A 27,208-nucleotide genomic window follows, 5' to 3' on the forward strand; every position below is an offset into this window, starting at 1 on the left:
CTGAAAAAGCTTACATAACTACTCTGGTCAGGGGCTTATGAATGTGTCACAAAATGCCTTCAATTCACTACAATCAGTGTACTTTGAATGGTGTTGGTGTCTGTTAATGGAGTAATTTATCAGAGACACTGTAAAACTCATGCTTATACAGATAAAAAAAAAGTAAGTCTAAGAAACAGGTATATTGCGAGACACAGAAGATTTACCCCCAATAGGAGATCTTGCTTGTTTCTGCACAAAACTACATTAATATTCCTCACCCCAAATCTGCCAGAGACTACTGCTGCTGGGGGTAATTACTGCAGGGGCAGAACTAGCAAGAAATGCCATTGCTGGATTCTCAGCTGAGGCAGCTTAACAGGAGTGTCATTTAGGGTAGTAGCTTTATCACCTGGATACATTTGCTAAGGCCTGGAGTAAGACCAAAATTGCCTGCAGAGGGTAATAACTTATGTCCTCTGTCATCATAATTCAAATTCAAACCAGTCACCTAAGCTCAAAAGCCTCCAAAACCTGCTTTATTGTTTACTTGCTTTTGATTTAGAAACAGACAACATCCATGTAGTGATTCAATCAGCTTATATTTAAAGAAACATATTTCCTTTTTGAGCACTTCATTTCTAATTTGTGTTCCAGTTTATTTCTAATAGTAAACTCATACTGGCTTTCCCATTCCGTCATTGGATTGGAATTGTTGATTTAGTCAGAAAAACAAGATTCACTCCTTTCATCCTATCTTCTGTCAGAATTTTTTTCATGTAATACTTCCAGACTCATACTGATATGCTAACCAGCAAAACAGAGTGCAGTTTTCATTCCTCTCCTTCTTGTGCAGGTTACACACTGCCAAAACTCAAGCTGTATTTCCTGTACACAAACAACATCCACAGATCTGCCCTTAAAATCTGGTTCCAGTTACAATTTTTCAAGTAATTCCATAATGACAGCTTTTCTATACCACTAACAAACTGATTAATACTCTAGAAAATAAAGGTAGACAGATGCCATGTTGCAGAGAGGAAAAACTGAGTGAAAAGATTCAACATTTCAGAAGAACCTGATACAAATAACCTCCTACAAACCAAAAGTAGGAGGTGTGACAACAGGGGAAAAAGTTAGCAATGCACCTAGCTGGTGCAGGTTCTTGCAGTATGCATGATGGAAGAAGGGAGAAGGAAAAAAAGAGCTCTTAAAATGAAAGTGCGGTACAGATACAGGTCTGTAAATCTGATTTCATACTCAAGTTCCAATTTTGTTACACGCTATTAAAAATCAACCCTAACCTGATTTAATGGATACCCAAACAAGGGGGAAATTGGATTCCCCAACCATAACGTGCCAGTGACACTGAGTGATATATAAAAGCAACACGGCTAGTTCCTGTCCTTAATTCATAGCCTGTGCTTCAATTTCAAACCTGCCTTGGGTAAGGAGAAAAAAAAAAAAAAAAGAAGATGCAATAAAAGCTTACTGCAGATTTTGTGCTTTAAAGATTTATTGAGATAGGAAGACTAAACAGAACTGAAAGCACATACAGTAAACAGCACATAAGGACTTAAAAAAAAAACACACACGAAAAAACCAACCCAACACAACAACAGCCGGTAAGTGGCACACACAAGTTTCTGAACAGGGTGTCTGCTATCACACGCAGCCGCTCACGCTCAGCCGGACGCTCCCGTGTCGCGCCAGCCACCCGGCGCGTCCTCCTAGGGCTCAAGGGAAAATGCCCGGCTGCCGTGGAGCGGCGTTTCAGCACCTCCCTCGCCTGGCGCAAATCGTCAGCCCCTGAGAGCTCCTCAGAAACTGCGTGAAGGACTCAACTGCCCGGGGACCCCGTGAGGGGACAGGAGCGTCAGAGACACGGAGAAGCGGAGAGGAGCCGGAGGCCGGGCGGGCTCCTCCCGCCCCGGTGCGGCGGAGGCAGCGGGGCCGCACCATGGACAGTGGCTGCGCCTGCCGCCCCCCCGGCCCTGCGCCAGCCGCTGCGGGCGCGGCGGGAGGGCGCCCTGCCCGCCCCGGCACCCCGGCCTCGCCTCAACCCGCTCCCCGGCCCGACAGAAATGCCCCAATCGTAAATACCATTAAGAGGCGATGATCTGCGCCATCTGTCCCTCGGACTTACCGCCCTCTCCACCCCCGGCGCAGCGCCGGATACGAGCTCAGCGAGCACAAAACGAACGGGGAACCCACCGGGTGCCCCGGCTCCACTGCCGCTCCGCACACTCCTCGCCGCCCGAGGGGACTCCAACCATCACCCCGCGGACACTGCCCCTGCTGCCCCAACGGGATCCCTTTTTTCGTCTCCCCGTCCTCCCCACACCATCCCGGTGACTCCCATCTCGCCCCAGACCTCTACTTTCTGCACCCCCTGGAGCGCACCGCGGCTAGCGGTGCCGGCGCTGCTCCGCGACCACCTGCCCGGGACCCCGTCAGTCAGCCGCCCGGAGCGCCCGGCAAGGCCGCCGGGGGGAGGCAGCAGCAGGACTTTCATAATAATAAATTAAACACTTCGGGGCCCGAGCCCGTCCCAGTGGAAATTCCCGTTAGCGGCAGGGGGTGGGGAAGCCCAGCGCCCAGGCGGAGGCTGATTAAATTCTTCCCGGAGAAAGGATTAGCGGGCGAGAGAGCTGGGGATAGCCAAGATGCGGGGGTTGTTCTCTGCCCCGCACCTCTCTGGCTCCACAGCCAGCCCTTCATCACGCGGGACGGAGAGGGGAATGTTCGCTCCGTCCCCCACTCCGGTAGTTTGTCCCCCGCGCCCGCGGCGGGGCCGCGCTCCCGTGGTGCTGCCAGGCGCATGGGTACCAGCCAGCTCCCCCCCACGTCCCGCGGCACCTGCTCTCCCGAGAATGAGGGGAGATCAGTGCCCCCATATCACCTCCCGCGTCTCGGGACCAGTCTCTCCCTCTCAGCCGGCCCCGGGCAGGAGCTCCCCCCTCTCTCTCTCTCTCTCCCCGCGGCGCGGAGCCCGGTGGCGGGGCTGCCCCGAGCAGGTGGCTCTGCACGAGCGGCCACGAGCCACCCCGGGGCACCCTGGCAGCGGGGCCGCTTTCCCCTACACCCTCCCCGAGACCCCCACAACGAAGGGCAGCCTGCCTGCTCTACCCCCCCCCCCCCTTCTCCCCCCGGCTCTCCCGCCTTCCCCGGGCATCGCCGCCCGCGGGGGAACAAAGAGCCGCAGCCCGGCCCGCTCCCCGCCGGCGGTGCTTACCTGCTGCAGGGCCGCCAGCAGCATCAGCGCCAGCGGCGGCAGGATCCGCGGCGGCGCTCCCGCTACCCGGCACATGGAGGCGAGGAGGGGCGGCGGCAGGGCGGCCCCCAGCAGTTCCGGAGCGCGGCTGGAGCCCGCGGAGCGGGGCGAGGGGAGCGGCGGGGAGGGTCGGGCAGCGGCAGCTGCCGGGAGCTGCGGTCGGCGTCTGCCCCCGCCTGCCGAAGCCGGCTGCCGCTCTAGCTCATGGGCAGCGATGCAGCGGAGAGAGAGAGCGCGGGGGGCGGAGGATGGGTGAAACTCAGCTGTGGGTCAGCCTGCTTGTCTCTGGGCCGAGCCCCCTCCGCGGTGCAGAGGGTGGGCAGGGAAGAGGAGGAGGAGGATGGGCAAACAAAGGCTGGGAGATAAGAAAGAAGTAGTCGCTGCTGCTGCTGCGAGGCCGGTGCGGCGGCGGCTCCTTTCGGCTGGCAGCCTTCCCCACGCCTGGATTGTGCCCGCCTCGCTCCTCCCGCCGGTGCCCCCCAGCGAGCTCGGGCAGGCGGCTCCTCTCAGCGCCTCAGCCCAGGCACGCCAGCTCCGCCGCTTCGCCGGCCCCAGCCCTGCTGCATGCTCGCCCCGCACTTTCTCTCTCCCTCTTTCTTCTCCTCCCTCCACCCCTCCCCCTGCAGGCAAAGCTCTCCGCCGAAGCACAATGATAACAATACCCCAGCAGCCTCTGCCTGCCGTGCGCCTGTCTACGCGCTCGCCCGGTGCCTGCCTGCCTGTCTGCTGCTGGCAGCTCCCTCTCCGCCTCCCGTCGCTCCCTGCCGGCCGCACGGCCAATGGGAGCGGCACGGCACAGTGAGCGCCGGGGAAATTCGCCGCTGTGCCTGCGAATGGTGCTGCCCCTCCTCGGTCCCCGGAGAGCGGGCGCTGGGGGCGGTGGGGCAGGCGGCAGCACCCGATGACCCCGCAACGCCAACAGCTACAGAGCGGTGGAAAGAAATAAATTCAAACACACTTGGTGTACTGCAATGGTTTGGGGGGCGAGAACTTTCTGGGGAAGGAAAAACCCGTCCCCGCCGTGCCCGGTAGGGCACAGTCGGTGCAATGAGAAGCTGCGGGGGCGCCGCTGGTGCCCAGCCCGGGGGCCGTGGGACGGCCCTGCCCGGTGCTGGCAGCTCGGCAAGTTCCGCTCAGCTGTTACTGCTTAGCTTTCCTCTTTTTTATTCCTTTTTTTTTTTTTTTTTTTTTTTTTTCCTTTAGCCACCTTCCGTCCCCCTCATTCCATATTTCTTTTTCTAAACTACCTGCTGAATTTTATTAGCTAATGTTTTCCAAAGCTTGGTTGGGTCCGCAGTCCGCCGGTCCAGAAATGTCAGCGTGCGAAACGGAGCTGGGGAGTGCGGCTGAGCGAACAGTTAGAGAAGCAAGTACCAAGTGCTGGGTTATTTGCCGAGCTGGCACGGATTTTCGCTCGCCCAGTCGGCAAAGTTGTTTTGTGTCTATGCATCAGAGCTTTCATCCTGGGACATAGTAAGGGGAGGCTTCGTAGGTATTCGTATGACCCCTAGCAGTCCCATGAAGCGTTCATTCAAAATGGTGCATTATTAATTTTAAAGCATCTTTACACCCGAACTTGCAAGAAAAACACTCTTCCCAACGCCCTCCCTCCTTTAGAAAATAACGCAAGCCGTCATGCTCAATGTTTTGAAAGGAAACAGCGGATTTGCCTTTGTGTTTTTGTCGGGGAAAGGCGGGGTAAGTACGTGCTTTTACGATGCTGATTTCATTAGCCTGGGAATTGAAAGTAGCGGTCACTGGCGAGCTGCGATGCAGCTGCGCACCCAAGGCAGGGCAGAGGCAGAGGCGCTGCAGGCCCCGGAGCCGCGGCGGGGATGCGCTGCCGCCCGCCCGTGCCCGGCAGCCGGAGCCGCGCCGCCCGCCGCCTCCGCGGGGCAGAGCCGAGCCCGGGCACCGGCCGAGCCAGACGCCACCTGCAAGGCTGAGACACCAAGCGAGACTCAGCCGAGCAGAGGCGGCCTCAGCTAGCAAAGCAGCCACCCCCCGCCTCCACCTCCTTCCCTCCCTCCCCGCGCCCTCTTTAAAGTTGTAGCCCGTGCAATTGCAGCGATCCCAAGAGTTGTGGAGAACGATGAGAGGAGGGAACTACGGCTGGTCATGAGCTTCTGGATTAAAATTTAGCCAAAGCCTGAGGGAAAGTAAGCAAGCAGGGCACCGCTGATGTTTATATCCTGTAACAAGGACGAGTTTCCCGGTTTTGCACCTGACGGAGCATGTGTTCGGTCTTTTTAGCAATTCTAAGGAGAAATGCTCGGATTTGCTTATGAAACAGTAACTTTTCCTGGGTAGCGGATTCCTGTTTGTATTTTCTGATAAGTAGGCAAAATATTAGCATTTGCTAATGGCTGTATTTGAGCATTTATTCACTTTTACAAGTGTTTTACAGAATGCACAGCACACATTATGAACTACTCCATAAACCAACTGTCCGATGAGAATAATTACCTGTCACCGAAATGAGCCTGCCCCCTCACATCCTTCAACCCATCCATCCCTAAAGGCCTGAAAAACTAAAGGCTCTGCAGCATATCTGGAAAGTTACCAGATCTGAGCTCTGGCTGATGCTTCTTATGGTTCTACTGCTGCCTTTAAATTTATTTGGCAGGATTAGTAAGACTGGCAGAAAAATTGCTCTCACCAACATCCTTTTACTGAATCTTTACTGAGGAAGTAGTGGGCTTCCCTCATTTACTTAAAACCCAAAGTTTCCTCTGGCTCACAGTTCCCTGCTTCTGAGTATTGTGATAAAGAGGTAAGAGAAAAGGGGTGGGTAGTACCTTTTGAGGTACAATCTCTGCACCACATCCCTTTATGGTGAGAAGCATTTGTTTGGGAGAGCAGAGCAGAGGAGAAACCTGTGCGTTGTCTCCAAACATGAATGACTCCTCAGGGAATCCTTAATCTGTGGCATAAGCCCAAGAGAACACCTCTTTTCTTTCCACACAGAAATAATCTAGCATTAAGTAGGCATAGCTGGAAATTCAGAGTTCATACTGCTGCTAAGATGAGATCGTCACCTTTTTTCATGTATATCATGCAAAAGCCAGCCAGCTGGCAATTTCTGGCTAAGATTCAAACAAGTGATTTAGAACTCAAAGGGTTGGTCTCCTAATTCAGCCTCAGATTGCATTTATATGTTTTAACTAGTATGAAAATAGTGGACAGAAGTTAATGTTCAAGCTAGGAGATCTCAAGGGCTTCCAGAAAAACTTGTTAAAATTCCATGATTGAGTTGAAGAGAGGATTAGGGTAATTCCCATGTTAGTCATGGAGTTGAATTTCTCTTTCAACTTGTCCAAATTAATTTTCATTCCTAAGGTTCATAAAAATTCTGTAAAAAAAAAAGAATGCTTTCAATTTGGAACCTACTAGATTGCTCATGGCCTGAAATATTTTGGAAAAGGAGACCCTTTCCCTTGTGGATCTGTTCTTATATTTAATCTGCCAGGTATTGCCACTACTACTTCTCTCCTCAATTCAAATTATGCAAATTAAGTACTTCACTGACAGTTTAAGCCCTTATCTGACATGTATGCATGTGATTTTAGTGAGTTACGCTGCACACATGCAAACTCCTGTTCCTGTGTCTAAGTATTTACAAGATGGAAGTGTAAATGCATTGAGCAAAAGTACTAAGGACATGTTAGTTTTTGTCCACTTTTCTTGTATTCTTCATGGGGTATGAAGAAATACTTTTATTTGTCTAGAAAAAACCCCCCAAAATAAATCACAAAATTAATGGGTCTGAGGATGTCCAGTGCTTGTTAATGAGTTTTATCACAATGGTGGAAAGTGCAGTGAATGTTTTTTACTATGACACAAAGGCTGCATGCACCATCAGCTAATCCAGATAAATTCTCCTAACAGAAAAGAAAGAAGTACTAACAAAAATCCAAGTTTTTAAAACAGTGGTTTTAAACTTGGATTCTGTTGTCATCCTACGACTCCAGATTTATTTTGAGTAGTCTGTGACAGGCAATGGGGAAAAAGCATATTTGTATATTCTCTGTAGCAACTTCACACATGTGAAATTCCTAAGGGGAGGGAGATTTTTTTGAATAGTAAGACTGTTAGTTGTTGGCACCACATGAAAATGATTTATCGCTTTAAGAAGTAAATAATCATGTATGGCCAAGAAGAATGAAGTTTTATATAGATAGCATCAAGTGGGTAAGAAAAAATGAGTGGCACAGAAACTAAAATAGCTTAAATATTTTAAAAATTAGAATAATTTAAATGCTATTGTTAGTGCTGCTGTCTTTCTCTAACTTCAGTAAAATAAGTGTGGCCCTGAATTATTTGGTCTGAGTGTTCAGGTTTTTTAATATGCTTTTTTATGTTGATCACCTATGTGAACTAAACCCCCAAAAAGTTCTAATTGTCATTTTATTTAGGGACATACTCTCAGAAAGAAGGGGGAAAAGGTGGTCTTAGCCATAAGTAAATAATATTTATTTGATTGTATCTTGTAATTCCTTACAGAACTTGAACAGTTTTTCCTGGTGGGCTTTTTTGGCCCTATAATTTCTTAAGATGCATAGCTCTACATATTTTTCCAGGTTTTTCTTAAATCAAGGTAATGAAAGACATGGAAAGGTGACTACAGCTGCAGCATTCATGTACTGTTATGCTCACATTTGAAAATCAGCTGGGTTAGGATAGAAAAATGTAGCATACAGCAGATCTGTTTCTGCTTTAGCAAGCCTCAGCAGCATTAATTGCTTTTTATTAAGATATACATAAGTGAGTGTGTGTGTATACACATACACATGCATATACATATATATATATATATTATTTGTAGAAAGGGATTTTCTTTTCCCTTATCTGGTAGCTAAATTGTCACCATAGTTATACTTCTGTTAATTGCTAATGAATTTTGTAAAGGACTTCTCTACAGAGAAGAAACTGAGCATATGTAATCCAGATGTGATACAATATATTTGCATATTGTGTAATTGGCTTCATGTTTATACCCTTAGTGTGAAGGTCTGGGATCAACATATTCAAGCTGATTGCTTGTGCTTCATTCTTTCAGGATTCTCATTCAGCATCACTGCCCACTGCCTTCAAGCTGTTTGGCATGGAGAGTTTCTATTGAAAATCAAGATAGAAACCTTTGGATCAGCATAGCATCTCTATTCAGTGGGATATCTTAAAAAAAAAAAGAAAAAAATCTTTTCCAGAACAAGGCTTTAATCATATGGTGTGAGAAAGGATGATCGACCTGTAACTGATGATCGACTGAAAGGATGATGACTTCTAACAAGGGCATATGATGATTTCTAATCTCTGCAAAAGAAAGTTTTAGACTTTCACAGAGCTGCTTCGTATTGATCAGGCCAGTAGGAAGAGGTGAACTTGCTTCTTAAAAAGCTAGCTTCAGTAAATACTTTAAAAATTATTTATGATTTGAAGTATTTCCTTTTTCTTGGTTTGCTTTCCAACAATATAAAGTATTAATTTTACTGTCTTCGAATCAGAAGTCTTGACTTTTTTCTGATTTATGCAGTCTGCAGAGTCCCAGACTCCCTCTTTAGCCATAACCTTAATTCACTGGTGTGAATGAAGCTGTTGACTTCTATGAAGAGGTATGTGACACCTACAAAAACAAACAAAGAAATTTCCAAAAGATAAATCTTACTGTTCCTGACTTCTTGGTAATAAAAATTAAGAAAATGTAACCCTAGTTGTTTGTAGTAAACCAGCATAGACAGATAATAATTTAATGAAATTTTAATAATTTGCTTTAATAAAATTGTAAGAGCTGTCGTGTGGCTTGTCACTTTCATTATTAAATAGAACCTATATTTAGATATGTCTAATATTTTCCACCAAACCTTATTTTCATTTACTGTATTATTTCCTTTAGTTAATAAGTTTTAATTCTCTGTTTCAAGCCAAGTGCTTTTTGAAAACTTTCAAAAAATACTTTGTCCTTTTAGAAGAATGAGATCAGGGAAACTATGTAATTTTATTTTTGTTGAAAAATTCTTGCTGCCATTTCAGGTGTTTTACTCCAGGCTCTGAAGCAGAGAGCTTAACTTCAGGAGGAGCATGATCCTTACATTGAGGTTGTGCCTTTTTCAATTGCTGTTGAAGTTGGCCAAAATCTGGCATTTTTACAGATCTGAAAATTATGTTGTTACAGTTCAGAAGACTTTCACAGCCATATCCCCTGACATACCCATCTGCATCCAATATTCCCCCAACAATTGCTGTTTTGCAAAAATTCTGAAAACAAGCCATCTTCATAGAATAAGTCATTGTCCCTTATTTTGGATATGGAAGAGATGCTCTGAAATTCCTGTTGGATTAATCCAACAATACTTCCTGTTGGATTAAGCATGGGAGAGAGAGTAGGTGCTGTCTATGTTCATGAATTTGTTGCTCCCCTTTCAGACAATGTTCTCAAAAATTGCAGAAGGATTAAGAAGTTTAGAACAGTTAGAAGGTCAGGGAATTGTGGATTCAAGCATCTGAAAAATTGGTTTTATTGACCAGTATATTAATAATAGTAGTTCTCTTATTAAGAGAATTTACAATTTGTCTGCAAAAATTCAGTCCAAGTTAAAATTAGATATGCAGTGAAGTAGCCATGGAGAAATATTTTACATACTTGCAGAAAAATCTGATGATTTTTAAAAAATTCCTCCTACTTTTTGAATCATTTTTACATTAGTAAGACTCAAAAATGGCTTTCATCTTTAAAATGAAATTTTGCAGATCTTCTATATGTATTGCAGCAATGCAAGCCTAAATCATCCCCAAATGCTGTCTGAATTTACAAGACGGAATCATTAACCTGAACTTTAGGAAGTCTCTAAAGATTTATTCATAGGGGAAAAATATTCTCCTTTGGTTATATTAAAGCCCTGGCAGCTTGGAGACTTGGGTTTTTGTCCTCAGATTGCCAGGTATATCCTGTGAAAAGTCTCATCTCTGCAGGCACAGCTGTGTCTGCGACTTCAAACAAAACAAAACCAAACCAAAAGACAAAAAAAAAGGGGCTTTTTCCTGTGGTACCGTGGCTTGCTACTGTTGACAGCTGCCCACCTTGTCTCTTCCCAAGAGGTCTCCATCCTCAGAGCTGAGGGGAACATGTTCGTGTCCCCCTCTTCACCAGTGTGTCGGTTCAGATGCTCCAACAGCGACATGAGCTGCAGAGCTGAGCGGTGCCCCCGGTAGCTGCCAGGCACTGGGTTAGAAAATGGCACGGTGACCGTGATTAGAAATGGTGACTCTGAGGCTGCAGAGTGAGAGGGTTGTTTGGATTGAGGTGTTAACAACTGTCATGGCAAGATGAGACAGGGCTCCTTTGTCAACACCTTAAATCTGTGTTCTTCCTGCTTATAAACGCCCCTCTGCCGCTTCTCGCCTCAGGATCAGAGTGAGTTCCTGAGGGCTTGTCAACTTTGAAAGTTGGTCCAGATTTTTTTCCCAGAATCTTAAAGAAAGTATTTAGGAGTTGAAGTTAAGAACTGATTTTTTTTTTTTTTTATTAGCTGTAGCCCTAATTTATTTTTTGTGTTAAAGATCACAGTTCAGTACATGTGCAGATTCTGAAAACAACTAGCTAATAAAAAAAAAATCTATGACTTTAGTTCTTTGATTTTAAAATAAAATATCTTTTTCTCTGCTTCTAATGGATAATATTCATTGGTTTTTTTATATTTTCTGAAGTCAGAAAGGGCCATTTTAATAATTTATTTTGACTTCATCAAAGCACAGGCTTAAAAATATTGCCTAGTAGTTTTCCTAACAAGGACAAGAACTTGTGCAGAGCAAGGGGATGTTTTTGAGGCAGACATAGAAGCTTGATTTAGAGTGGCAAGTTTTGCTAGTTATATTTTCCTAGTGAAATGCAGTTCTTTTGTGAGAAGTCTTGCTTCACAAGTCAGGGGCAGCCACTTTTTCCACCTAGGCCTTTCTTTGAACCACTGTGGAGAGGGTGCACTATGAGCTGCTGCTGCAGCCTCGTCTGCTCACAGTTCCCAAGCTGCAGGCAACAGCAGGGAGCTCAGCACGGACTAAACGCCCAAGTGTTCACTTTGATTTGCAGAAGGATTTTGCATCCAACACTGAGCTTTGTACTACTGCCGTGGTAGCTACGTTGTACCACGGCTGTTGCATAGCCAAGAATAGTTTTTGGAGAAAAAGAAATACTGAAAATGTATTTATTTTCAGCATTTGTTGTCACAGGATTTGTTGTCAGGCATTCTTTATGCATGCTAGTGATTTGCCTTAAAGTTGTTACTTTGGAAACAAAGCAGAAGTTACTGCCTAATTAGACATTTATTATTTTCTACAAAAAATTCCATTTTCATTTAAAAATTGCTGATGTTGCCAGTACTAAGTGGATGGTTACCCTTCTCTTTAAAAATGTTACAGATTAATGTCATAGAATCATAGAATGGGTTAGGTTGGGAGGGACATTAAAGATCATCTAGTTTCAACATCATTGTTGTGGTGAGGAATGCCTTTCACTAGACCAGATTGCTCAGAGCTCCATTCAGTCTGGCCTTAAGCCCTTCCAGGGAAGTAATGAGTAAGCTATGTTTATCTAACTTGTGTAATTTCTTGGCATTCACTCTTGGTACTTTTTTCAGCACCGAGAGAGTTAACTTTTTCATGTGTCTTTTCACTGTATTGGAACAGACCAGTTACCTTTGATAAGATGAAGCTTTTCCTCATTAAGCTAACTAAATCAAAGTCTTTGAGTATTTCATTAAATACATAGTTCCCAATAATTTAGTAAATGCTCCAGTTCTCCCCTGACCCTCTAATTTTTAACATGCTGCTTGAAATGCTGGTACTAGAACTGCATGCTGTATTTTACCACCAGCTGTAGTAATTTGAAAAACAGAAGTAATACATGTACCAGACTCCTACTCAGTGCTCCCATGTTAGCAGATACAGTGCTCATATTAACCCTTGCATCACACCCTTGCTTGGGTTACCAGATAACCCCCCATCAGAACCAGTTTCCCAGAATAATATCCTTTGCTGAGAAACACACCCTTCAGCATTTGCTCTTGAGCCAGGAGGAACCCTCATTTTCCTTTGCACTGAAGCTTTTGTAAATACATTCTTTGCAGTTCCACTCCTGGCAGTCTTCCACTTCCATCCCACGCTCATCACTTTATATCTCTCCGTACTCTCTCCTGACACTGATTTGGAGTCATCACCAGATTGCCTTTGCAAATAAATATCCTTGGGAAGCCAGGAGTGCTGATAAATAATGTTGAGTTTCCATATCCATTAAAGCAGCCATGTCCCTTTTGATTCTGCTTGAACATATCTTAAGCTTCTGAAGTGAAGAATGTCTAATCCCACCTGGCGATGAGTCAGTAAATTGTAAACATATACAAGGCATTCAGAACTGGTGACGGAATTCCTCCAAATATGAGTCCTTGTGTCAATGGCTAAGAAATTTCAACAAAAGAACTGAAGAATGAGAAAAACAGAAGAGGACTTATGATGATGAATGTACCACAGTTGGGAGGAGTCTGGATCTTAGTTGAGTCAAGCTAAAGAATTATGTACTGTTTAGTTATCCATCAAAACCACAATTGATATGATCCTTGGCTGTAACTTTGCATTGTATGCATAAAATTACAGGCCTTGGGTTGGTTTGGAGATTTTTTTATGCATATTACTTTGCTTTACATCTGTTCCTTCTCAGTGCTGTTACTTCCCTAGAGTCAGGGCACTGTGTAAACACCATAAACTTCAGCCTGGACTGGAGCAACATAGAACTTTTGGAAATGGTTAATTCCTTCAGTGGCTTTTTCCCACTTTCCATACACATCCATATAATGACTCAACGCCTCTGCTCACAGTACTGGCTCTTCTCGAGGAGTGCTAGGGAAACAAAACTCTGGCAATACTTTTGCTGCTGGAGACAGTATTTTAATAGAATCGTGGAATTGTTTAAGTCTGACTGAGGATTCACTCAGTCCCAATAAAGATATTAAGCAGGACTGGCCCCAACTCTGAGTCCAGCTGCCAGCTGGATGTAACTCCATTCACCACCACTCCCTGGGCCTGGCTGTCTGGACAATTCTTGGGGTTTTACCCAGTGAAAACTGCACCTGAGCAGGCAGTTTCTCCAGGAGAATATTGTGGTAATCAGTGTAAGAGGCTTTTCTAAAGTCAAGGTAGACAACATCTACAGCCTTCTACTCATCCACTAAGTGGGTCACTCTGTCATAACAGGAGATCAGGCTTTCATGAACTCAGGCTGGCTGGGCCTGATCTCCTGGTTGTCCTGTGTGTGCTGCATGGTGGCACTCAAGGTGATGTGCTCCATAACATAAACAGCCAAAATCACATTACAGAGAAAATTCAGACATGTAGGACACTGAAAATTGCTTGGCCTCATACAGCTATTGCAAAATGCTATTAATTTTACAGTGTATTTGCTAATAATTTGCAGGTATAATAAAAAAGAACTGAAAACTAAAGGCAAAGACTGCAATGAAGAAAAAATCTCCTGTGCTTGTTCAGATATTTGGCATTTACCTTTACTCTTCCTAGCATCTAGAGTGTATCTGTGGTTGAGAGTAAGGTGAGGAAAAGATCATGATAACGAGCACCCTTGTTCATCTTTCCAGTTTATCCATTGTCTGTTTTGAGTAAGATGCTTCTATCTGTCAGGAAAGTCTTATCTCTGGGTAACATCCTAAAAGTAAAACAAGATTTAAGGGTAGTAGCAACCCTCAAATTAAGGGCTGTTTTTTACGGGTTTTTTTTGCCTAGCCCCCAGTCTAACACATCCCTGGTTGAACAACCGGCTGCTGTCACAGAAGGTTTAGGAAGAAGAAAATGATTTCCAACATAGTTCAGCCTCTCAAGGGATGTCAAATGAAAGGCTAAGGTAGAAGAATAGCCGGGAATGGTCCCCAAAAACTGAGGGGAAAGTGGGAAAAGGATTGCTTTATGTTGTTGGCACTGATATTATGGAGAGGGGTCTCCAAGTTCCTGGGATGTTTCTTTCATGCTGCTGCTTCCATAAAGGGGGGGTACCTTTTCTCCATTGAGAGGTAGACATCTCCACAGGAAAAGAAAGAAGAAAAGATCTGTTTGGGAGATTATTATATTTGCTCTAAGAAAGCCATAAAGAGAAAACTGAGAAGCAAATAGATTCCTACACTAGGACCAAAGGATCAAACTGGATAAAAAGAGTCAGATAAAAATTAATGGAAAATTATCCCAATGGAATTCTTCAGCAAAGGCTGGGCAGGATGTCCCCAAGCTTTGCTGCTGTCACTAGTGGGAGAACCTTTTCAGGCATTGGCTATAGGACCTTCCCACAGCAATAATTTAATCCCCCTTTCCTTCCTTCTGAATAAAACAGTTCTTTCCACATATCCTTGGGAAAAATACAGCATTTAACCATAAGTGGGCCAAAAACATTTTCCAATTTTAAACTGAGCAAAATTAAGCCAAACTATTATTTTTTGCTGTCTGTGGAACACAGAGAAAGCACCATATGCTGGGGAACTGAAAATAAATCAGATATTCCCTAGTGAGGTGTGAATTCTCAGTGACATTAATATCTAGATTATCCAAAGAACAGATTTTCCTTTGAACACTGTTGAAGATGACCCCCAGTTCCTGGCTATGTTGATGTTTCCACATTAATTTAGGGGACCTTCCTTAATAACTGATGAGGCCCTGTGGCAACATGAAAAAATATTTTGTTTTATATATGAAGATTTTGAAAGATGAAGGCTTGAAACCTTGTTAGTCATGTACATCCCTCTACAAGTCATAATGGTATTGGGAATGCAACTATACAATGCAATTCATAGGGAGCCTGTTGCTCCTCTTCCATGAGCCAGATGACCATGACATCTGCAGGTACACAATACTGCACAGTGGTATCCATGTGCTATAAAATTCTTGTTGTGAAGACAGAGCCTATTTGTATAAATAAAATTTATATTCATAGCATTATTCAAGATTTTGTCAAGTGTCCTGAAAGCAATTCAAAAACAGAAATGGCAAAAGTAATGGGTATCTAAAAAACAAGGAGAGTGTAAGTTTGAGTCAAAGTTTGAAATTCTTGTCTTCAGGGACTATCCTGCACTGAGAACCCAAACATGTAGGATAGAGGTATGTGGTGGAACATCGTACCATTGTGCATTTCCTCAGACTACAGAGGGGCATATTTGAAAAAGCAGTTAACATTAAATAGTCTCATTACAGTGAGAGTACTCTAGGCTGGTGCCTAAAGTGACCCAGACCCACTTGGGTTGGATATTGCGAAATTGCTGTGCTGAAACTGATTTATGGTTTTTAATTGACCATGCTGTGTATGGTCAATTGCAGGTGCAGCCTCAGAAGGGTGTATGTGAAGCATTTCTTCAGATGATTTTTACCCACTATAGTTTGCTAAGATCTGTACCAGGAAGTATTGTTGTAGTACTGAGAAAGTTTATTTTATTGACTGCTGTGGCTCTCTCCTGGCTCATTCTTTTCTAAAAACTGGGCACAGCCCCATAAACCACAGAAGAACAGAATCAAGATTAAAATTGACCTCAATGCCACTTAGTGAGATCATTTAAGCAGTTGGAGTCAGTGTGGTTTTACACCAATTAAGTACTGTTACAAGGCAAAATCCCATTGACTAGAATTATGTCAGTGTTTATTGCAAAATAATGTACATTATCCTAGCTATATGAAGTCATGATGGAGTATGGTGCCAATACAGTTTAAGAACACTTTGCACAATCCTAGCAAAAAATTTAAATATTGCCAGTGTCAACTGAAGGACAGCATTCATTTTCTTGATGTCATGCTGGGCTTGAAGAAAACACCTAATGCAAAATATTGAATATGATATCAGTGAAGGAAATGAAGGATTTTGTTTGTTTCAAACCAAACGGAAATGAAATAATAATACTGTAACCATGTAACACTCCACCCAGGTAATGATTTATCTAAATCCAAAATAAAACAAAAAGAGACCAAAACCAAACATTTCTTCCCTCCCTCCCCTCCCCAAAAAAAAGAGCTCACTTAAAAAAAAAAAAACCAAACCCATTTACTCTCTGTTTTTGTTGGATAGAAGAATCAGAAATAGAACTCTGGCCAGCCAATACAGTCGTCTATCTACACAACCATAATAGTTTTATAGATCTCTACCCATGTAACAATCAGTTCTGTTTCTCCTTATTGGTGGAGAAGTGCATAGAAAAGAGATGAAAATATTAGTCCTTAAAGAGCAAATAAATCTTAAAATAAACTCCCAAAAAGCAAAAAAAAAAAAAAAAAAAAAAAATTATTTGTGTTATACTAAAGGCATTAAGCAATGTCTTTTTAAGTGTCTTGCCAACAGTTCAAACATGGAAATAACAAAACTACTTCTGTAATCACCATAAAAATTAATAACCATGAAGCTGGAAAGGTCTCAGGCTTGGATAAGAGGATCTGCACCTCCATTACATTGTTACCTTTATGACCAAATTTTTTCAATTGGTAATACTCTATTATAAAAGCTTTAAGTTTCCTTACGTGTTAAATCAGGCACTGTATAGAGAAAAAAAATCAGACATTTTAAATGCCCTGGAAATTAGGCACTGAGATAGCAGTTTCTTTGACTCACAGAAGAAGCCTACTCTTAGGATGAACTGACTAATAAAATCCACAGGTGACCACAAAAAAAAAAAAAAAAAAAAAAGAAAAAGAAAAAGGAGAGGTGAATATTTTGAGCATATGCTCAAATGGTCACATTTGAACTCTGCTTCTCCTTGGTGAAGCTCAAGTAACATTTACTGCTAGGAGTGGGTCCTGGACTTTGTTAAATTTCTTTCTTAAACTGGTCGCGACCTGAGGATCTGCCATTTATTTCTCTGGCCCCAGCTGCAGGGAATGAACAGCATGCCCTCTACTGTACTGCACTTTAGTTGCCCTTTAGATGCTCCTTCACTTGCCTTAATCCTCTATGGCCAGGATTTATCCTAATTCCTTAAATTCGGCCTAATTTTCATTCAACTCCATTGAAAGTATCTCTTACATTCTGAGCAAATGGAGCACGAGGAACTCTCTCCTACATTATTAAACAAATGCAGCCAAGGTGATTAGACTTGGACAGCTGGCTGGTGTTGAAGTTTCTGTGTTAAAGACTCCTGTAGTTATTTTTTTCTTAATCAGTCTAGAAGCGACATGTTGCTATAGGCAATCAATTTGTTTACAGCAGAAGATAAAGTCTAATATTTATTATTCAGTGATCCAGTCACTCACATGTGTGTGTATGAATTACATACTGTATTCACAAAAAAAAATTAAATTGAAAAGGCACAACATGAGGCAATTTTCATAAAAGACTAACAATGCTGACAGTAGGTGTCCTTTTAACTGAAGACTTTTTTTCTTCAGGTCTCTTCATAAAGAGGGTAAGTTCTTTAAAATAACAAAGTTAATTGTAGCTAGCACTGAAATGATAAAAAAAAAAGATTTGACTCTCTACGGGAGGCTATTATTTCAACTGATGAAAGGAGAGAGATGTCTGACAGAATAATAGGATTAATTTTTAAAACATGCTCAGCTTTGGACATTATGTCCAAAAGCAATGACATGATTACTGTTGTCTTTATAGAATGTACAAAAGTTTAATTTTAGGGAAAACACTGGAAATGCTAAGACAGTAGGCATTTGATTTGCTTTGATGACTTAATAGACAGTTTAGCTGCCTTTTAAATTGATGGCTGACAGTTGAAAAGGGTGCATTTTAAATAAGTTGTCTGGATTTCACAATCTTGGCTTCCAGGCTTTACTGGAACTCATACTGTTAATACCTTTGGTAACAAGTCTAAGTTTTCCTGAGTCAGTTATTTTGGGCAACACCAACTTTGCCTGTCAAACTACATGGGCAAGGAACCCACAGCTTTACCATAATGATCTATAAGGAAAAGTCAATTACATTTTACACATTTTTCTTGAAAGTGAAATCCTGATCACCTTGAAATTAGTTTATTTTCAGACTACTTAAAATGGTATTTTGTTCCATGAACACACAGATGTCTTAAAATAAACTTTTACATGTTCACACACTGAAGCTGGATTAAGATAATATAAGAAGCTATTTTGAATTCTCTGACCTTCACAGATTGAAGTTTCAACTTCAATCAGTGCTAACACAGTTTTTCTTCTTCCCTCCCCTTTTCACAATACAATAAAATTTTATTTGAATATTGTAGTGTGGGTTATAAAATCTCAGAGAATTGAAGTGGCAAGTCTCCAGGATCTGACTGTGCTAAGGGAAGAGATAAATTACCTTTCTTGAAGAAGAGAGTGATTGCTTTATGTTTAAAATGTTTCTGCTATTAGGAATTAAAAACAAACGCTTGGATTTTGGTCTGTGACCTCCCTACAATGTCCATGAAGGAAATCACATAAATGTCAGCTAAAGCAGGCCTTCACATAGGATGGGGTTTGAAACAATTTCCAGAGAGAGTGGGGGCTTTGCCAGCTCAAAGAATAACATTTTTGAAAGACATTTTGAAGACAGGTGTATTATTATGCATTACAGTAACTGAACTCTTCCAACTTTTGTTGTTTTAAGCAAAAGAAATACTAGGAAGATTTTAGATTAATATTAATATAACTTCTACCTCCAAAACAGAGAGCACTTTGAACATTTTAAAAGTCAATAAAGTACTCTTAGAGGAGCATTCTTGTTTTACCAAAAATACACTCTTTAAGCAAACTTATTGTTATTCTACAGGATTTGTCTGTCTTTTTCTATGTAATAACAGAGTTCTAACATTAATAAGAAGAAACCTAAGTAATATAAATACCTCTGCTTAGAACATTAGCTGCAATACTTGTCATTGTTAAGTTTTAAATCTTCATTGCCAAATACACATGAGACAAAATAAATAATTTTGTGTAACTGTAGAAACCTTTCTCCCCCAGATTCCTTTCTTTTCCCCTCTAAGACTTTTTCATGCTATTTTATGGTAGCATAACACGTTAGCGTCTTTATGCTGCAATTTGCTGATATGAAGTTTCATTGTACATGTTAATGTAGGAATGCTACAAGAAAGTTGCTTGATCTTCTTCCAAGTTTTAAATACCAATTTTAAGCAGCAATAGTCTCATTCACTAATTGCTGTTTATTTCTTACATGCGGCTGTATTTTTTCCTTTTCTTATTTTCTCTCTCTGCCACAGCAAAGTCTTTTTAATTGCAGCACAATTTTTCATTCTGCTCAGGTCAGTTTTATTTCCCTTCATCCCCCAGCTTTAACAATATTTGCACAGAAAAATACAGAGTGCTGTGTTATTTTTGGCTTTTGATAAAAGTAGGCAATATATTCTAGCTTTGCATTAAAACCAAGGTTAAGTAGTGTTACAAGCAAGGTGTGGACCAAAACTGAACAAGCTGCTTAGCTAAAATGTTGGGTTTTTTTCAAGAGGACTTATTCACATTCAAACAATAATTTGCAGTGATGCAAATCTGCAATCTCATTCTGGGAGAAAAAAAATCAGTTTCCTCCCAGATTTTTCTCAAACTGGGACACCTTTTAATTAACAGGTTAAAAAAAAGAAACCAGGGAAAAACCTATCTCTTTTTTTGTGCATTTCCACAGATGGTCTCTTCTTGTTGTAGATGCTGTAAACCTGAATAAGACATAATGTTCTAGCCTCCAGCCTTTCCTCCAACCTTGCCTCTTAGATTAAGAAATAGAAATGAAAACATTAATGGAGATTTTTATTTTAGTATGTAGACTTGGGTGTCTCTTCAGGCCTCCTGGAGTGTTTTTTTGAACTGCTTAATTCTTCAAGGGAAAAGTATAAAGTATAAGCTTTCTTGTACTGTTCTAGTGTTACCAAACTGAACTTTATTTAGTTTGAGCACACTTCAAGGAATGAAGCCATTGCCTCACTTTATGCTGTCTGTGTATCTATGTGTTTACAGCAAAATTAGTTCTTCAGTCTGATTCAAGTCTGAAAATTGGTCACAATTTAACAGATAAAAAAGCTCACGTTCAGTAAATATTCTGTGTTCACACTCTCTCATTTTTTTCTTCTCTGCAGTTTTTTCTCCATCTTTCTCTCTTTCCTACACTGTATATTCGTAATGCAGTGAAATCTCAAGATACTCAAATCAAAATAACTCAGCATTAGATAAAACAACAAAGAAAATTGTGGGCTGATTTCCCCTCCTCCCGCTCTTCTTTATATCCAAAAGTTATAAAAGACTATACAAAATTTCCATGGAAGGTGGAACATAAGCGCAGCTTAATAATGAACTTTCCAAAATGCCTTTTGACATGCCTTTATTACTGGCACACTTACCAGGCCCTTGCTGAGTTTAGAGCCTTTTTGTTCTGAGCACTGTGTAAACAAAGAAGAATCTTTATACTGCACAAGGGGAGTGAAGGTAGGAAGTTATTCTTCATCTTCAAAAAGGATGGTGAACAGGGACTATATTGATTCTATTTTCAAGAGTATCTCTGGCCTGATAAGATTTGACCTGTTAAGACTGATACTACAGGAGATATTATGGTTGAATAAATCTGTTTAGACAACCAAGAAAGGAGGCTCTGTAAATTGAGTAGATGATGTCCTGTGTATTCTCAAATTTCATAAATCCCAAATTTTAGAAAAGTTAGAGTAATAATAAGACTTAATACAGGCCTTTCCAGCAGTCCACCCTTACATAGTATTTGAAATAAATGTTGACTTATGTTGTTGGAGTTCTGATAAGTACTTACATTACAGTTATTTTTGGAACACTCTGATGAGGTTTAAATATAACCAGACAACTTGGAACTGCCGTAAAAAATTTTATTAAAAAAAATAACTTACATATTAATCTGTATAAAAAGCTTTTGGTGGCTAAGTGAATAAATACAGAAGAACACTCATAAAGAATCTTGAAAACCTTTGCTACAATTTTGTATTACTTTGTTGTAAAATTTATGTTAAATAGGCCACTTTAATCTCAGCTCTTTAAGTTACATGTGAGCCTGTTAGATCTTTAGTATCTCTTCCATCTTTACTCCACATACCTGCTATTTAATGTGAGTGTAAAAGATTTTAAAATTCCTGTTTCCCTTTGTTCACAGGACTGGAATAATGGACAGGTTTCCATCATAGAGGAGAAACAAATTTTATAATGACAAAACAATTAAATTGATTTTCATAATTTGACTGAAATATGTCTTCTTCTAATTGAGGCACTAACAGTAAATACTAGCACCTTCAAAACACTGAAGTCTCCCTTTGAATCATTCTTCCCATCTCATCACCAGACTTGTCAGGGATTTTGTTGGCATGCATGCAGCAAATGTAAATGTTTGAGCTGGAGCTATGGCGTGGAAAGCATGGTCTGAAGGAGAGAGATGTAGAGTCTAGAAACTCCTGCCATTTTGTGTTACTTTTTAAAGTTGTGAAGGTAATTCAGTCACAGGATTTGTCTTTAAAAAATGAGCTAATATTGCCTCTGTACAAGCACACAGTCTCACATCTCTTCTAGTTTTCTGCTATGCAGTACAACTTTACAAAAAATATTAGTTGTAAACAGCAAACAACTGGATCAAAAGTAGATACTCTTTCCTTCTAAACTTTAGGCAGGATGAACAGCAAAATTATTCTCCTTTCTACTTCCAGTATATTGTCACATGGTCCATAATGTGATCAGAAGTCCTCTCTCTTCAAGTTTCACAAGTCCTGTTTTTCAATGCAGAAATTAATTTCTATACAGAGCAGCAATAAGATTTCCTTTTAAAAATATGAAATCCAGACATTTTTCTTGAATTGTTGATTTTTAAATGCCTGAACTTAATGATCATTGATTCCTGGAAGATCTATTTGCTTAGACATTTTTTATCATTGGATGCTTCAGTGGCCATTTTGCTGTTCTGGCTGCTGCCAATATCTCATATCTCTGTACTGGCTGTCCAGTAACATGCTGTTCAACCATTGCCAAAACCATCTTCACATTTTTTACTAATAAAACTGCAGTACAGACAAGTTGTCATGTTCATAATGCTACTAGTAATAATAGCCCTTTAAGTTTTAATACATTAAAAAGGCAAATAAAACAGCATCCTCAAGATGGCTGAGGCAGGGAAACTCAGCTCTAAAGACTATTTTTTCTGTACATTGCTTTTGCTTTTAGACTTTAACATCATTTCATCTTGTACTGAAAAAAACATGAATTGCTCAACAACAAAGTAAAATTTAGGAGAATTTCTAACTTCTAAAAAAGATTAAAGTACACCCAATCTCAAGAACATTTGTTGGAAAGCCAGTTTTACTCGTGTTTTTGCATCCTTCCACCCACAGAAGCAACTGTAAAAACTGAATTTTGTGTTTTTCTGGGAAAAGAAAACTGCAAAACCAAAACTGTTAGTGTTTGGAGATCAGGTAGGTGTGCATAATAATTTTTCTTTCTATCTTATTTTTCTTTCTAATGATGCATTTATAGGTTGTCATGCCCTGAAAAGTTCTAATATTACATGAAGGAAGGGGACTTGAGGAGGAAATCTGTTGTCAGTGGGAAATATAAGATGTACAATCTCTAGGGAAGGTTGCTGAGAGGATGGAAGGGCTCAATTTCTTGGATTGAACAGTCTCAGTTGTGTGTGTTAGCTAGAGAGGGGGAGCATGGTGCCTCTAGCAGCTAATCTGCTTCTATGGCCCACCCAGTGATGCTGCATAATGCATACAGCTCTGAAACAGCCCTGAGACTGCTCTCAAATCACACCGTTATCCCTCTACCAAGAAGGCTTTTGCATCTGATGTGCTTAACCTGAGTTGTTTGTATTATTCAAAACCACACTGGCAAGTAGCTCTCAGAAAGATGTTTATGAATTTCCTGCGAAATCTGGTATTTATGGACTACGTACAAACTAGATCAGGTTTCTTTTAAGTGTCTGGCACAGAAAATCCGTGTGTTGGTATGGTTGCATGACAAACTGTGCTTTAGATCCTGTTAGGATATCCATTAAGTGACAGGCTTGTTTTCCCTCACCCATCACAGAAGATGAAGCCTTGGAGTCCCATAACTGTATTCTCAACAGTGTTGGCATTATGGATCTACTTATACACAGTAAAAGCAAAATCTTTCCTGTCAAAGAGCCTATGATCAGCACACTTGGTAAAAATGACTCAACTGTAGGCATTCATTCATTCATTCATTCATTCATGCATTCATGCATTCATTCACAGAACACAGAAAAGCAGGAAAAAGATAAAAGGTTAGGCATATACCCACATTTCCTCTCAACTACCTCTTAGTCTTTACTTTCAGTGCTTGGTAAACCAACTTGTACCCAGTTCTGGTCTGGGAAAAATAAACTAAGTTTCTGCAATGTGCTTTATTTAGCTAGGTGTAACTGCAGTGATATAGTGACAGCCTTAGGTCAAGAGGATTAAACTGAGCAATGCTTACAGCTGCTCATCATACTGTTCCATCCAGGTAGTGGGTGTACCTTTGGCTGCCTCTTAATCTTAAAAGTAGGAGGTAGGTTAAGCATCCCAACTAGCAACAACGCAGGAGGACATCACTCCTAAAGAATGCAAGTCTGAGTTTTAAATCAGGGAAAGTGTTATTTGGAGTTCCATTGCACATAATTAGTCCTTTTCTTTTTAAACATCATGAAATCTACATGCATTATGCAAAGGAAGAAAAATAAAGGTGGTGGGGGAAGAACTGAAATCTTGCTGTACATACTTGGAAAATGACAGTATTTTTAATGAAAATAGGGTATTAGATAGTGGACTGAGTTCAGTTCTGGGTGTAAAAGCAGAAGAATGAATGTAATGCAGATTTTGAAACAACTCAAGTTCCAGGCAAGACTGCATCATGAGATATTTTCCATAAGGAAAAGAGACAGGGGAAGGACATGATTGCAAACTTCAAATATGTAAAGAGTTGCTGGTTATTCTCTATGTCCATGGAAACTAATGTAGCAGAGGAAAAGAGGATGTGCAAGGAACAGGTGAGGAATAGTGATCTGAGGGCTCACATATCTCCATGTCTCATGGTAAGGACTGGAAGAGGAGAGGAGGATGAAGCTAGAGGCCACCCAGGTAAGGTAGATGTTAGATGGGTCTCTGTGGGGTTACCTTGGAGGTTACTAAGAGCACTGGCCACTCTGAGGCTGCTGTTTGTCACCTCTGAAGTTGCGTCCCACCAATGGTCCACTTGCACATGCAGTGACATCTTCACTATCTCACAGCTTGACAATCAAAGCTGGGCCACAGTTCTTGCTATCATTAAGTTGTCTCACAGCTAACGTTAAAACTAAGAATTTCACCACTTAAATTCCTTTAATTACTTTAAGATGACATGATGCTGTTTATGAATATTAACATGATACTACTTATGAATGATAATATGCTACTGCTTATGAATAAGTGCATTTCAGTGAGGTTTGCCATAAATTTCCTACCAGATCAGGGTTTTTTTTATTCTGGAACTTGTTTCTTGATGTCTTTTTCTTCATAGTTGAGGGTCAATTGTACCAGATATTCCTACTATTCTCTCATCTTTCTTTCTGAGTTTCCCAAATATGAGTCAGCCTGGTCTAGAGCTGTACCTGGAGCAGAAAGCTGAAAAGCAGAGTGTATTAACACTCTTCTAATTTGCCTCTCTGGCTGCCAAGCCAAAGCACATGCACAACTCCCTAGCTTGGAGTACAGCCAGGATAAATCTATGACTACACTTATCTGAGCAGATACACATTTCTACATCTAATTCCTTTTTACGAACATCATTCCAAAAACCCTTTCCTCTTTCAGGGTAGGAAGCCTCTGTCTTTATACATGTCTTAGCATCAGTATTGCTGGAGGCAGTGGGAAGCAGCAGCCATTTTGAAAGGGAATAATTCTTTTTTTCCCTAGGAAAAGGCACCTGCTTTTAATGAAAGAAAGTTTCAGCTCTGTGTTTTTATTGATATTTCAAACAATAGCAGAGGTAAGAAGCACAGAATATGGAAGAGTGGCAGTGCAGGTGTGCATTTAAATAGGGAGTGCTGAGAAGAGCTTTGAGAGAGTATTTATGGCAGAAGAGAGCAAGTATTGGGGATATGCCAAAAGGGTGCAGAGTGGTGAGGAAATCTAGCATGGACACTTCAGCCACGTGGGCTCCTGTTTCACCAGAAAGAGGAAGAAAAAGGCATTTTTATGTATTCTGGGGAGTAATTTCTTTTAATAGATATTCCACTGAAGGTGAAGAGCCAGATGAATGCATCAGTCGTGGCTTCAGGTTATTTCATGATTTCACTGGACATCATAGACCAGTAATTAGTTGATTTGGTTTCTCTGTCATCCATAGCTGATGTTTAGGTTTTAGAACTAATGTTTAGGATTTTCTATTTTTATACATGTCGAACTTCTAAGCTCCATTTTGACTATATTGTGTACGATAGTTTTGGGCAGAAAAACATAGAGGTCTTTGTTGAGCGTGATTTTCGAGCAGAACCACTTCCTGTGGAAGATTCTGTTTTGGCAAGAAATTGACAGTTTAAAAAATTGCAAAACAAAGCTCTGTCTATAAAACAATAGAATCAATAATTTCATGAGTCAATAATTTTTCAATTGAATGTTTCACTTAAACCTTTAAAATAAGTTCATTATTGAAATTTATTGCACTGTTGGATTGTTTAAATTGAGCTGCATTGTACTGGGTATTCTTGAGATCTTAATTTTTTTCTTGATTTGGTGTGGGAAGAGATTATAAAATCTTGACCTTTTTCATGATGATTAAACTATTTCCTATACCATTTTAATTTTTAACAGTATAAGAGTATGTCTTAGTATAGATTTCAGATATATGCCGTCAACGTTAACTCAATTTTATTGTAAATTTTTATAGCAATTTATTAACTGACACAAATACATTAAGACCATATTGTAAGCCAACCACTGATATAGACAAATTGAGGCTTAAATTCTATCTCAGCTCCTGTTCTCCCCTTCACCTTCCAGCACTACATTAAATGAAATGATTAACATTGATCACATGCAATTGTAGAAGAAAGTGGCAAGATTTGTAAAGGCCATTATTTCATGTGGTAGCTTAATTGATAGTCCTGCAGGCACCCCTAAAGAGTTGTGTCTCCTGCACAGACAAGCTTTACCTCTGTCATAAAACTGCCCTTGTGTCTGAAGAATAATACTACCCCCCATTAGTCATTATTTGAGAGCTTTAGGTGATTTTTTAGTTGCCTTGGCTCCACCCCAAATCTTGTCTGGAAAATAAAGACTGTAACCCAGCACAAGGAGTGAAAAATAGATTGAATGTACATATGGTAGGTTACATTATTGAGAACATGTGCTTAACATTTATTATTACTATTACTATTACAATTACTATTACTATTACTATTACTATTACTATTACTATTACTATTACTATTACTATTTTCTTTGGATTGATAATTTCCTGGCCAGATAACTTCCTGCAATAATGTTGTGATGAGACGAGACAATGGGCGATGGTGTCATTTTCCTCTAGGTTGTGATGGAGGGATGAACCACCACCACATTTACATCATTAAATAGTATTGATAGAAAAGACATTTCACAAATGAAGTTGTGGAGAAATCTGGTACAAGCAAAGTACTCCTCCAAAACTGGGTCAGGTTGACCAGCTCACACATACTTCTGGCCAAAATGAACTTAAGCATGGCGAAGCACACTCCACAAATTGTATTCTGTTTACCTGCAGGACCTTTGCCTTGCTTTGATTCATCATTTGGCTATACTTCATTCATGAAATGAAATAATCTGATTGCCATTCTAGCCATTAATGCTGAAGACAAAGTAGAGTTAGTTTTTTTCTTGAAATACCATCTTTTACCCTGCATTTCTTGTTTTCTCCATAATCCAGGTATTTTAAATGCAGCATTCTTTATAGTAGTTTTTTGTTTATTTTATTTTGTTTTTCAAATAATATTCCTTTGCCATG

General features: G+C 40.9%; 1 protein-coding gene across 1 annotated transcript in view; it reads right to left on the reverse strand.

Annotated features, from left to right (window-relative positions):
• CDH2 (cadherin 2) overlaps positions 1 to 3,614 on the reverse strand; it is a 115,106-nt gene extending 111,492 nt beyond the window's left edge. Inside the window, exon 1 of the mRNA XM_058802602.1 lies at positions 3,215 to 3,614. Coding sequence (XP_058658585.1) covers positions 3,215 to 3,289 — 75 coding nt within the window. The 5' untranslated portion in view covers positions 3,290 to 3,614. The remainder of the gene's footprint in view (positions 1 to 3,214) is intronic.
• Between the last annotated feature and the right edge of the window lie 23,594 nt (positions 3,615 to 27,208).

This window comes from Ammospiza caudacuta, chromosome 1 (genome assembly GCF_027887145.1).
Source record: "Ammospiza caudacuta isolate bAmmCau1 chromosome 1, bAmmCau1.pri, whole genome shotgun sequence".
Classification (NCBI taxonomy): Eukaryota; Metazoa; Chordata; class Aves; order Passeriformes; family Passerellidae; genus Ammospiza; species Ammospiza caudacuta.